Source organism: Acromyrmex echinatior, chromosome 1 (genome assembly GCF_024713525.1).
Source record: "Acromyrmex echinatior isolate Ae372 chromosome 1, ASM2471352v2, whole genome shotgun sequence".
Classification (NCBI taxonomy): domain Eukaryota; kingdom Metazoa; phylum Arthropoda; class Insecta; order Hymenoptera; family Formicidae; genus Acromyrmex; species Acromyrmex echinatior.
Genome location: NC_141852.1, coordinates 26,942,146 through 26,955,489, shown reverse-complemented (window position 1 = coordinate 26,955,489; position 13,344 = coordinate 26,942,146). Strand labels below are relative to the sequence as shown.

The window sequence follows — 13,344 nt, the reverse complement described above, 5'->3', positions numbered from 1 at the left end:
CGAGATGAGAGATTGTCATTATTCTACGATGGTTTCATAGGCGTCCTTCATACATGTTTGGTTTTGACATCAATGACATCGCACGAGAAAAAAAATTCTTCCATATATCATATGAATCTTCTTGCATGTGCAAGAAGATTCATATGATATATGGAAAGATGAATTTTTTTAGAATGTGTTTACGGAATATACAGAAGATCAGAAACATGCTCTCTTGAAAGAAACCAAGTCAGACAAAGCAACAGAATATCTGAAGTGACACGTAGATACATAATTTATAAATCTATAATTATATTGACACATAGATACATTCATACAAAAAGATATTTTGTTTCGAAAGGTATAGATGATATGTATTATTAATGCAATTTATTATTTGCAAAGTATTTTTATAATCACTTTATATTCTTGTAGCATATTCTAAAAATTAACTACTGTATTTTGTCAATTTTTATCGTGTGCATTTATAAACGCATTATACGATAATATTGACTAACTTTACAACTCACAATTCAGAAACTTATGATTTTGACATTTTCAAGATTGCCAACTCTAATTAGTATTCACAATTTCAATTAGTATTCAAAATATGTTGGAATGAAATATGATATGGTGACTATATAAGATATCTTTTGTGCCAACAAATAAACCTAATAACCTACGCAAACTCCTATCACATGGCTTAAAGTGTAACTATATATATAGTTGCGATAACTTCATGTACGTGTTTGGACATGTTAGTTTTGGCAGCAAGTGTAGCTTAACGTAAGGAGATTTCACACCGCTCCATAGCGTTTCATATGCATATACGCGTCTTGGAGCGGTATATAGAATCTGGTACTTGTAGCTTCTACCGTGTAATCTATCCCTCTCTCACGAGCTATTGAGTGGAACGCTCATATCTGTGAATCAAATGGAGTAATCGGAGAAGAAAATCATGACATTATAGATGTGCATCGTATCCAAGAAGATCATGTACAAATGACTAATGAACGTAATATTTGCATTATCGTACAGCGTAAATAATTGACACAAAAAATAAAAAAATTCATTTAAAATTTTACTCTTCAACATTTCTATTACATTACCAAATAATTCTTTAACACGATATTTTAGGAATTCGGACTTCGCCCTCTTTTATTTCGGATAAATTTGAGAGTGAAATTTTGTGCTAAATTTTTATGCCAAATTTTTATGCCAAAAAGATCCAAATTCCAAATGGAGAATTAAAACATACGTATACAAAAATGATTACAAAAGAATAAGAACTAATGAATAACAAACAATATTAAGTAGAATAAACCGAGAAGTATTTAAAGAAGAGACAAATAGATAATAAATATAAACAAATAATACAAATATATATGTAATATTAAAAGAGTCGTTTGTAATTGCCTTTTTAAAACACATGTTTCAATTCATATGTTTTAAGTCTGCAATCTGAATCTTTTTTTGGCATAAGCGAAATTTCATTCTCAAATTTCACTCTCAAATTTCTCCTAAATAAAAGAGGGTGGAGTCTGGAGAATTCTCTCGCCTAAAATACCTTGTTAAAAAATTATTTGGTAATATAATATAGATGTTGAAAGGTAACTGAATTTTTCCAAATTTTTTGAAAGCCTAGAATAATAAAAAAATTTGGGCTGGAGTTGGTTTGGAGAGAGTAAAAATATGATAGTGAACGGAGGATTGAGTATAAATTTTGCTCTGGATTATGAAAAGTTAGCTTTCGTAATCAGCATAATTTTATTTATATTGTGATGATATTCATTTAGAACTTTACTACATGTTGCTATTATAAAATAATAATAAGCTTTAGATTGATAAAAGATAAAACTGTATATTTACACATTTTAATAAATGGCAATTCACTTGTAACATATAAAAACGAATATCAAATCGTAAAATTATAAACTCAAAACACAGTTTCTTTTTTGTCAAAATCATAAAATTTTTATCAAAGCATAAAATTTCGAACGCGCATAACGGATGCAAAAAACTTCGAACTTCGATCAGGAGACAGTAATAGTGCAGATATATATAGGCATAAATGATATTATGAGTGTTCAACTTAATGGGCACTTGCCGAAAAATGTAACGAAAACATAACTTACTCTTAAAATCATGCATATACACTGTACACTGTCTTTTCTCTCATAAAAACGTCTTTCAATCATCGACTATCATTTTCTAACATATGAAATCAGTTACATAAGACAAACATAAAAATTATATTTATCTATCGTAAAGTGTATAATAATTTAGCATTAAAATGGAATTTCCTTCCCAGAAGTAGTGATGCGTGTAAATCACGTCCTACTGTCCTACATGCAGTCGCGATCCATATTTAGTTTAAACATAAATATGCTTTTTCTTGAATTACGTCCTGTTTTCTAGATACGTTGCACGCAATCGTGAATCGTTCTAAATCCACGAGCTTTTTTTGTATACAATGACCATAATTTTGATCTACTCTTATTTTATTATATTAATGTGACACTTCAATTCTCAAATAAAAATAATTTATTAATATTATATACGTAATTATATATTATGACACATAAAAGATCACATTCTGTACGCTTAATTAAAATACCTTTGAAATTAATATATGCTGCTAAAATCATACTTGAATCTATTATACCGCGACATAAATTAGACAGATAAAACTTTTGAGGACAAAAATATTTTCATTGAAGTTATCATTTCTACAATCAATAAATGGATGTCTTTTTGCCCGCTACATGACGCTTTCATGTTCACTCGTATTTATACATTTATATGAAACAATGGGAATAAAAAGATTAAAAATTGACTATATGTATTTTACTAGATATGTATATGTAATAAAAATATGTCACATACGTTTCTTTAATTACAAAAAAATTAACTATAGAAGATATTAACAATACACATTATTATTTAATATTCCTAATGGAAGTGAAATCATCGATACGTTACAAAAATAGAATATAGATAGGATATATCAAAGATAGGATATAGATAGGATAAAAATATCCGATACGGAGAGATACTATATAGTATCAAAATATCGAAGGCATCTCTTTTCACGAATGACACGTTATTGTTTTGTATTCGCACACGTTGCGTCAAACCTCCCCTATTTCTCTATCTATATATTAGTTTCATCTTCGAAACAATGCGCACGCAATCCCGCATGGATAGATACGAGCATCACAATATACATTTTATTGGACATGAACGACATTTTACTTCCGCCAATTATTTATAGCTGTATTAATGAATCAATACCGTAATATCACAGATTATGTCTATTATTAAATAGACATAATCATGAATTTTTGCGTAAATTAATTTGACACAATTCAAACGCACATGCTATGTCGATCTTTTATAATCGCGTTAAAAATCAAAATATTTTTGGCTTAAGTAGCTACAATAATGAATAACAAGAGTTTACCAATTAAAACAGAACGGTGTGATAATTGGAGTTAAGAACCACGGATGGAGCACCATTTATTAACTTTATCGCAGAAACTCCGGCCGCACATTCGAAACAAAACGCGCGTCTTTATCTCGACTTTTTTTTCACAATAATTTGTCGGTGTAACAAATCGTGCGGCCGGTGCGTGCGTGCCTGTTAGTCGTTCCGTCAATATATTCCCTACGGTTTTAATTTATCGCGTTGCATATACAACATGTAAAAATTTGACGTCGCAAAATATACAAACAAAAAAAAGGCGAAAATTTTCAGCTATATAACGTTCGATTTCGTTACTACTTCGTTGTACTCAATCATATCTTTTTTGGAAACTTATTCTATCCATGTATGCTCGTTCACTGCGCATATTTCGAATGTAAGATCTAAGCCGTAAAAAAAAAAGGCTACTAGCTATCGATCCTTGACTGTTACGCTGTCGCTATATTCCACCGTCGTACTGCGGTAAATATTACATGTACCGGATGGTAGACGTGCCTATTATTCCAGAGTATATCAGTAATGCGTCTATAAACGGCGATTACTCTCATAAGCTATTCGTTTTCATAGTCCGCAAATAGCCCTTTTCATATCTATAATACGACCGCTGGATGGGCGTTACCGAGCCGTTACGTCCAAGTTAAAAATCACTGTTGAAAATCACGGAAAATCTATGGTTGCGAAGCTGAGCTCAAAAAATTAAGACGGAAATCAAAAAGGAAAGGATTTTAATTTCTTTTTACTTTACATTGGACTTCATTCCTCTGTCGCTAACGCGTGATTTAGAAATATTTTAAATTTTTTATTGCTCTCGTCCTCGCACCTTTAATCAAATATCACCGTTTCGTCGAGAAAGAATCTTAATGATGAAATATTGTGAAAGATATCAAAGGCGACTCTCATCTATATTACTGAGAATATTGAAGACTCGAGTACTTACTAATGGAAAGGGGAAACTTTATCATTATATAGCGTATAACAGCTGTATAATTATACACAGCGATATCCGTAATAATTCTAAACGGCAAATCATGTAACATCAAAGCCCTAACTCGCCGAGGAAAATAATGATTTGCATTTGTAATTTCATCAAGATGCTAATTTTGCGTTAGATCATGAATTTGATAATCTCTTCACGTTACACGAATTGAAGAGGACACATCACGCTTCGCGATGGTCCTATACTGTATTTGCGCAAAAACAAATTTAAAATATATATGATTCATAAAATATCTTTCGGAGAAAAAAAATTCCACCGAAATTGCCAATTGGTATGACAGCAAATATTTCACGGAGATTTTATCATAGCCGCTATATAGAATTGCCGCTATACAGTTAATTTACGGCCTCAAACTGAATCACACTAACGTATGAACTATCCGACGTTGGTTTCGCGAGTTTACCGATATGACCATGTGTGTAACTGTGTACGTCTAATTGCATGACGTTGCATCGCAGGAGATATACATGTCATCTCGCGATCTCTCTCAAGGGATCAATCGTCTAGATAGCGATCCCAAAGCAACTACGAGCGATTCACCTTACACATAAATTTAGCTTTCTAGATATTGTATCACGTAGACGACATAAAATAAGACTTTGCGGTTATAATTCAAAGCGTTTAAAAAAAAAAATGTGAAAATCGATGATACGAGTGTAAAGGAAGTTTGATATAAATTGGCCGAGTTATTGTGCTGCTTTTTAACAATTATCATTTATCGATATTAGGCTTCTCTTATTCATTATCTTACTTATTTACCGGTCGTATAAAATTAATAAAGAAATATGACTTCGTCCTATCCTACACGAATCATATTCTCTAAGAAATGAGTATTGCGAGCTGTAATGTTTGTAGCGCGTGCAACGGTCGTAAAAGCGCATGCAACCTTCGGAACGTGCATGCCAGTGAAATCGGTTTACACGCGTCAGCGTGACTGATAATGCAATCTCCGTATGAGACTACGAAACTACGCTCATGAAAGTGTAAATAAAATCTCGCAGTTGGTAGAAGTGACGTTGCGATTTTGAGTGTTACAATTAGTTTACTTGTCACGTTTCGCCTCTCTCTCACTTCGTAAGGTCAAACTATGTATACATAGATGTATACATATATGTATGAATTGAAATACAGTTATGCCATACATCCAAAAGGGAATTAGTCGCGAGACATTTTAATGCCATTAGCTCGCAGCGGTTTATCTCGAACCAGGCATGCATATGTTCTATATGTGTATGAAGTCTAATGCGTCACGTAACCTGTTCGTGGATATGAGACATTGGAGTAAATTGACACAGCTTTACTCGACAAGCGGTTAGAATTATTAAGCAATTTCTACACGTTTAACTATACGCTTAATCGTAAATGATATATATTACGTAGGTATCATTTTCTATATTTCTTTATTATAATTATTAAAATAATGTATCTATACGTATTTCAGCGTGTTTATTTGAAGCACAATTAAACGATATGCTCGAAAAATTTATTGACGTAAAAATATATGAAGAGAAAATATTTTAGACGAAAGATATGTATCAGCAGATTGTGAACTTTGTATACCGTGTACACCACGTTTGTAAAGTCAGTCGTGTAACGAGTGTCAGGGCTCATAGTGATCCCCGTCACGTGTTTGAACACGCATACGTTGCACGCGTGTCGGGTGCACACGAATGTCACCCGCTGTCATTCTGTGAACGTCGAATAAATCATTGCCGACGAGAGATATTCTCTGTTTGCTTGACGGCCGAATCTCTTGCTTTCAAAGCTTAAAACTTGCCAATTCAATGCTACACAGACGTACCGCAATAAAGTATCAAAAACATGTACCGTTTTATTAAATCGTCAAGAAATAACAAAACTAAACTGACTGTTATTGAAGAATTTGACATGAAAATTAAAATCCACATTTTAGCTTTGCGAGACGTTAATTCTTTAAAAAATATGCATGACAAAAAATCAGACACTTACAGTTAAATCTATTAAATATTGTATTTTATTCGAAATATAACCAGAAATTCGATTACAATAACCAAAATTCTCTGATTTATACGATCAGAATTTGTTTTGTTTTGTTTGTACTTTTTATTGATACAGAACATTTTTCTCTGCACGTAATTAAAACGTATCTAATAATAACGAATAGATAAAATTGTATTACAATAGAAAAAATATGATAATATTTGCAAGTAAATTAAATGTGTTTTAAAGTAAATTATGCTATTATTTAAATAGAAAGTATAAATTTCTCATATAATATAGGATAGTGCAAATTGATTAAAGAACATTAATTTTTTTAATAGTTCAATATTACGTATATCGATCGGACAATTAATTCGATCAATCATGATTACTGTCTTATAACGCGTGCAAGTTGGAACAGAATAAGATAGAATCGCACATCACCATTGTGCTCGACGTCGCCTATGTACATACTTAGGTATGTAGATTGCGTGCCTCGACACGTGCCATTAATGGTTGATGGCTCCGAAACTCTCTCACGCCATTTTCTATCCTTCCGCGCACTCCAATAAAAGATCAACTCTTCCATCGCGTAAATGACTTTGTCGTGCGATAGCAATTCTTATTATGCGTAAATTGCAATATATAGCACGTTTTTCGACTCACTTTTTATAACACAAATTTGCACTTTGTACAATTTCTCTCGCTCATGATTAATCTATTATCAGTGTATTGTGTATATAATATAGAATAGTCAACATTCGAAATCTTATGCTTGAAAATATTCATTTTTTGTAAGAAACGAGATATTTTTTTGAGATTATCATTTGCACTAACCTATCTCTGCCAATCATCTCAAGTTTGCTCTCAAATTTCCTACGTTTAAGCGTTTTCGTTACAAATATATATCTTCACAGACATTACTCTTTATCAATGAATTGCGTACCATGAATTGCTAATATAGAAATGATATCGTTAAAAGCTCACCATTACGTCAATGCGTCGTTCCTCATGCTTTGGCGTCCGATGCGAACATTCCTCGACGTACGAACCAATTGTCGACCGAATCCGCGTAAGCTCGCACGTCGCACCAATTCATGATCGATGCACTTCTTCGCAAATACGTCACGTTTCCGAACGGCAAACGACCGGAAATGGGACGCGTTCGGGACGATCGCTTATTCGAACGAAATCGCCACCACCAGCGAGATCGCGTCCACCAGTTCAACACTGAACGAATGCGAATTCCTACAAAACGCACGCACAATACTCGCCTTTCCGATCCTGCACACTCATTCACAACCCCTTATACGTAAATCGAAAATTTCAGTCTGGTCTCGATCTCGAAATCGGAATCCGATCACGAAGAGATTGTCATGGTCGTCAGGTCAGGTTAAGTAAGATCCTTTACAATCTCGAATTAATTACGAATTAATCACGATATATCTTCATTTCAATATATATATATATACCGAAACGAAAAGGTGCGAAAAGAGAGCTTACAGATTACACCAAGTACACAATGTCAAAAAAAAAAAAGCGTGCGTTTAAAGCTCACGTGTATACGATAACTTGCGCAACCTCGGTAAATTCGGCGCACCTCGGAACTGACTCGTTAATTTCGGACTTGACTTTGAACGAGACGAAAATAGTGAACGTGGTAGCCACGTAGTAAAGCCACGCAGAAAGAAGGGGTTGCCAAGCACAGCCTAGCCGGCAGGGTGCGATGTACACGACTCTCCAGCGGCAGTTGACGCGACACTAGAGAAAATCGGAGTTCGCTTGCCGCCACAGGACTCCGGACGCCTGCGCTCTCCGTTCTCGCCACCACGAGCCACAGGATTTCGCATAAACAGCGAGTCCATAGTTCGCGACCCTGGTATTCCACGAGATGAATGTATATGTATATATATATCATGTCGAAAGTTCCTTCACACAATTCGCGTACCATCTTTTATTCGAACGGACAGAACGAATTATTCGATTGTCGATCGAATGTGTTTATTAGATTTCTTTGCTTTCAAAGCAGTTGTAGGTGTAACAAACGTATAGCGGTAAGTATATTCCCTTATACTTTCGTAATCAGAGATTCCGTTTAGAGATCCGTTTAGAGATTAATAAAGGTATTGCGAAAGAAATGATCAATTTATATGGATATTATAAAAGATTGTGATGAAAATTTAAAGTAGAAAATTCATAACGGTGCGAATTCATAACACACTTCCACGATTTTTATTATAAGAGATTATTGAATCCGTTATCACAACGTTAAAAAGAGATGCATATTGCTATATATAATGAAATCATAACACCATTCTAGATAGACGGCGGCTTCATGCCGTCGCGTTGAGTGAAAATCAACGAGATAGATCGAGTTTAATTCACATTCAGTTATCACGACTATATAGTCAATTAAGCTATAGTCAACGGAATAACTATTTGTAGCCTCTAAATGTCTATCTCGTAGACGGTCGGAACAATTTACGCCGGCAAGTATATCATTAGTACATCGCAAGGGTGATTACGCGCGCTTTAAATAGCTGGCAATAAAAGGAACTTCCGCTTTAATTCGATATAACGTCATGGGTCATTAAGTCTGGCCGTTCTTCATCATTTTATCACCAAGATACCAATGATCACGCGAACGACGATTCCACCGTTGAGAAGTGTTGTAAAGAAAATTATTTTGAACGTTTAATTCGCATATTCATTATATACTATATAGAAATTACTTGATTTCTTAATAAACGTATCTAATTTTTTACTTACATGATCTTTTTAATAAAATTTATATAAAAATTTTTTGAAAAAAATAATCTTTAATAAGATTTTATGCTATTCTTGATATTTATACAGAATATAAAATTGTGTTTTCTTTCACATTATTTAAATGAGATACTCAGCTATTGTTTCTCTAAGTAATTATGAAATACTCTCTTTATCATATGACATGCATAAATTAATTAAAATAGTAAATAAAATAGTAAAAATATCTCTCTCTTTCCTTATGTAAAAATATACTTTATATAAATATATAATGCCAATAACATGAATTCATCTTAAGTGCTAAATTTTTCTTTCCTCACGCTTTCTTTTCTAGCTGACTGCTCTAAAGTTTATTACGCAACGTAATCCCTTTTTCTTTTCACGACAAAGTTAGTCTGACGTAACATAGAATGATGGTCTCGTTTAAGTTTGCAAAGTGCTATGTCACATAATGGTTTTAACTATACAGAATTAGTTTTTCTAATAAATATGTAAATAAATTAATATATCGAATAAAGATGTATAAAACGTTCAAAAGAAGATAATTAATCTCTTTAATAAACTAAATATAGTCGATTGTAGAGATAAAAATTACAAAATTACATTTAAACAAAGATATAATGTACTCTACTTTATTTATTAATATACTAATGAATATGCAGTTGAAGAGAAATTCTTAAGAAGAAGAAACGAGACATAATGATGGCGTTTGAAAAATGAGTAAAATGAAATTCCCATGGGAAAGCTTTTATACGTCCATTTGCATCAGAAATATGTCTCTATCATCAATTATAACTGAAAAGCAGAGATTCCGATATTTCTTTGTCCATCCAATACATGTTTTAATGTCAAACTATCTCAAGACTTAAGATCTTTTACATTTTTGATGTACATTACTTCTTTCGAGATATTTTTCATGGAAGAATACATTTTATATTATTATAACTAGAAAACCATATAAATATTCTTCTATACTGTACATATACAATACGAAGGTTAATAAATATATAATTTTTCTGAATAATTAACATTAATAAAAAATTTACATTGCATATATTAATAAACTTAATATGTTACATGTATTAGCAAATCCTTTTTCATTCTAATTGAACAAGCACATTTTTCTGAAGAATAACAACACAATTCTCGAAACTACAATCAAAACATTGTAAATAGGTTATCGACAATAATTCCGTACCTGATACAATTTCGATCTTTGGTCACAATGAATTATATCTTTTTTTCGAAAAGAAGATACCAACATACTTCTACGTATACCATATTTCATAGTCAAAAATTATAGATACGAAAATTATAGATTCGGCGGGTGTTTCGGCAGACGATCTTTAATTTCATGTATAATCTCAAATATACGCATCTTATATATCGGTTCCTTCTCGCACTGATAGCGCACGAGTTCCGCTCGTCCATCCCCGTATAAAATTTCTTCAAGTTTTTCGATCGAATTGTAGAAATAATTCACAGTTATTTCACTGGATAGTAATATTATTTGCAAATTAAGCACAGCATAAATAAGTGCTATGTCTCGTGCCTCTATGTAACTCTTCTCGAATGCTGTCCAGGAGAAATAATTCTCCACATCGAGACCTTCTTCCGCTAAACTTTGAACCAATGAATCATAATAAACTTTAGCGAAGAAATCGAAATGACTATCTCTGGTACTTCGATCAGTGGTTAGATACAGGCAGCACATAAAATCGATAGCCGGAGGACAGTAACAAAAAAATTGCCAATCTATCAGATAACAGCCGTTTATATTGCCGGCCAGGTCGTGTCGGAACATTATATTGGTTGCCCAAATGTCACGATGACAAATGACATTTCTATGTTCCTTCGATGGTGCCAATAATTGTGAAATTTTTTGAACCCATTCACTAATTTGGCGCTTAACAACGATCTTCTCTTTATCATCGAATTCTTCAATGAGATCAATTATAGTATAGACGCCTGTGAGAGAGGACATAAGGGCCTTTTCCGATAGATCGTCCCCATCGACAAAGAGTACGTCGTTCAGAAGTCGTCCGTATAGATCGAAGACGGTCTGACCGCTTTTCTGACAAAGTCTCTCGTCCAATAGCAGAGACCTCGAGTGAAGCCTTGAAAGAGTTCTCAGTATCCAAACGCAATGTTCTTTGTCGAACGGTACGTATTTGTTCAGCGTAGCATAACCATCTATCGACGCATCCTCCAGAACGATGATGACGTTTCGTTTCCAAAAGTAACACTCTACCATCCACTTTGGAGCTCCGTTCGCATCCATACGTTGCACTAAATCCGTATAAAAGGTGATCTCTTTGTTGAACGTGTCAAACCGTTGCAGAAATTTGAACTGCGGGCTATGAGTCGGCGGTGGAGTTTTGGCGAAGAACTGCAAACTTTGCGTCTTGCCATCGATTCGCGCCTTAATACGAAGATGATGATATTGACCGAGGAAACCTTCCGTTTTGTTGAGGGGCTCCAACCTCCAATCGATAAGTCGAGAATTACCACTACCAAATTTGCGTTCCAATATTTTATTAATGTCACAATCGGTCAAGAGAGATGTTTTCCGATGATCCTGCGGAGAAATCGATAACAAGGAACATGTCTTGTCGACATTTATCGCCGCCATATCGTATCCACTTGTCTAATCTAGTAAGCAACATCGACGACTGTGCACCGAATTTATACTGCATCCAATTCTCACATGATCGTATAAGGAAAAATAAAGGTTGTTCTGATAAATTGAACAAAAAATATATTTCTGCAAATATTTAACATACTATAATCTTCGTACAAAGATTTTGTAAGTTGGAAATAGAGAGAGAGAGAGCAGAGAGAGAGAGAGCAGAGAGAGAGAGAGAGACGACAGTTGATGCAGTGGCATACAAATATCTAAAACGGATTGATATAATTTATGTGCATTGGTATAATTTATGGCACACTGTAAATCCGTCCGACATAGATATTCAGCAATGTGACGAGGAAACGAAGCTCGTAATATACGTTGTTATGAACAAAAAAGGCTTGTACATCGCGATAACGTGTCTACGTACCGAAAATTTACTGACGTCACCGCACCGAGCGCAGTCGACTCGAGAAAAATGTGGCGAGATGAAGCTCGAATACTTGCAGCTTACAGTATTTATCTTAGGTATATATGACGTTATGATGAACAGTTGTTACAATAATTATCAGTTTGTGGATTTTGCGGAAATACGTAAATTTAGAATTACAGAGAGATATTGTATATTGCGGTTATAATCGACTCATCGAATAACAAACATTAGATTATAGTTCACTACCGTCGAAATATCGAAAATGTAACTTTAGATTATTACATGTTGCGCGTATATTATTGCTAACAATTAATCCACACAAAACTTGCATGACCACCAATTAACATCAACGACGTATCAGCTAAACAGAGGTCCGGGAAAATAGATCCGTTAACGTTAATTACGTGTGTTACACAACCCATTAAAGTATACCGTTTAATAAAATTACGTGCGAATCGATTTTATCGCCATATGTAAACGGAAACGCTTGGCAAATACTTACGCGTGATTGTTTTGTGACTAAAGGAGGAAGAAACGAGAAGATATATAAGTATAATACAGGCTATGACAGAGAAATCATTAAAGTTCATCGGGTGCTATAAAACAATTCGGAGAAACTTCACGGGCCTCGTAACCGCCAAAATTTATTCGCCCTTACTATGAATGTATCTAACTTCTCGGAAGCAACTATTAATGGGGTCACATACTATATAACCCTTTCGGCTTCGTTACTTTACGGTACCAAAGGTAATTCGATTAACTGCGTCCTGAAGCTAGGAACAGGAACGAGCTAGCTAATATCAATGTATATTAGATAGAGAAACCATTTAAATTTATTTCTAATAAAGTTTTTATCGTAGCGTACGGTTTTCGCCTGCTATAAAATTGAAGTGTCCTCAATTTCTGTGACAAAGAGTACAAATTTTAATTATATTTTTAAATATTAATAAAATAAAATTAATAAAATTAATAAAAATTAATAAAATATTTTTGTATATTATAAAGAATTTTTTTTCTAATATTAAAAAAAAATATTTTAATGGCGAGAAAATAAATATAACTTTTTTAAAATGTTGTATGATTTCAACGTTTGCTATAAG

The 13,344-nt window shown here is 33.5% G+C and overlaps 2 protein-coding genes across 2 annotated transcripts in view; both read right to left on the bottom strand.

Annotated features, from left to right (window-relative positions):
* Window positions 1-8,209, bottom strand: part of Sol1 (CUB domain-containing protein Sol1) — a 251,776-nt gene extending 243,567 nt beyond the window's left edge. Inside the window, exon 1 of the mRNA XM_011059790.2 lies at window positions 7,407-8,209. Coding sequence (XP_011058092.1) covers window positions 7,407-7,409 — 3 coding nt within the window. The 5' untranslated portion in view covers window positions 7,410-8,209. The remainder of the gene's footprint in view (window positions 1-7,406) is intronic.
* Window positions 8,210-9,218: 1,009 nt separating this feature from the next.
* LOC105148211 (hypothetical protein) lies at window positions 9,219-11,871 on the bottom strand. The gene has a single exon (XM_011059791.2). The coding sequence runs from the start codon at window positions 11,815-11,817 to the stop codon at window positions 10,498-10,500; it is 1,320 nt and encodes a 439-aa protein (XP_011058093.2). The 5' UTR covers window positions 11,818-11,871; the 3' UTR covers window positions 9,219-10,497.
* Window positions 11,872-13,344: the final 1,473 nt, after the last annotated feature.

Excerpts from the sequence above, each read along its gene's own strand:
- LOC105148211 (XM_011059791.2), bottom strand. The coding sequence starts at position 11,817 with ATGGCGGCGATAAATGTCGACAAGACATGTTCCTTGTTATCGATTTCT.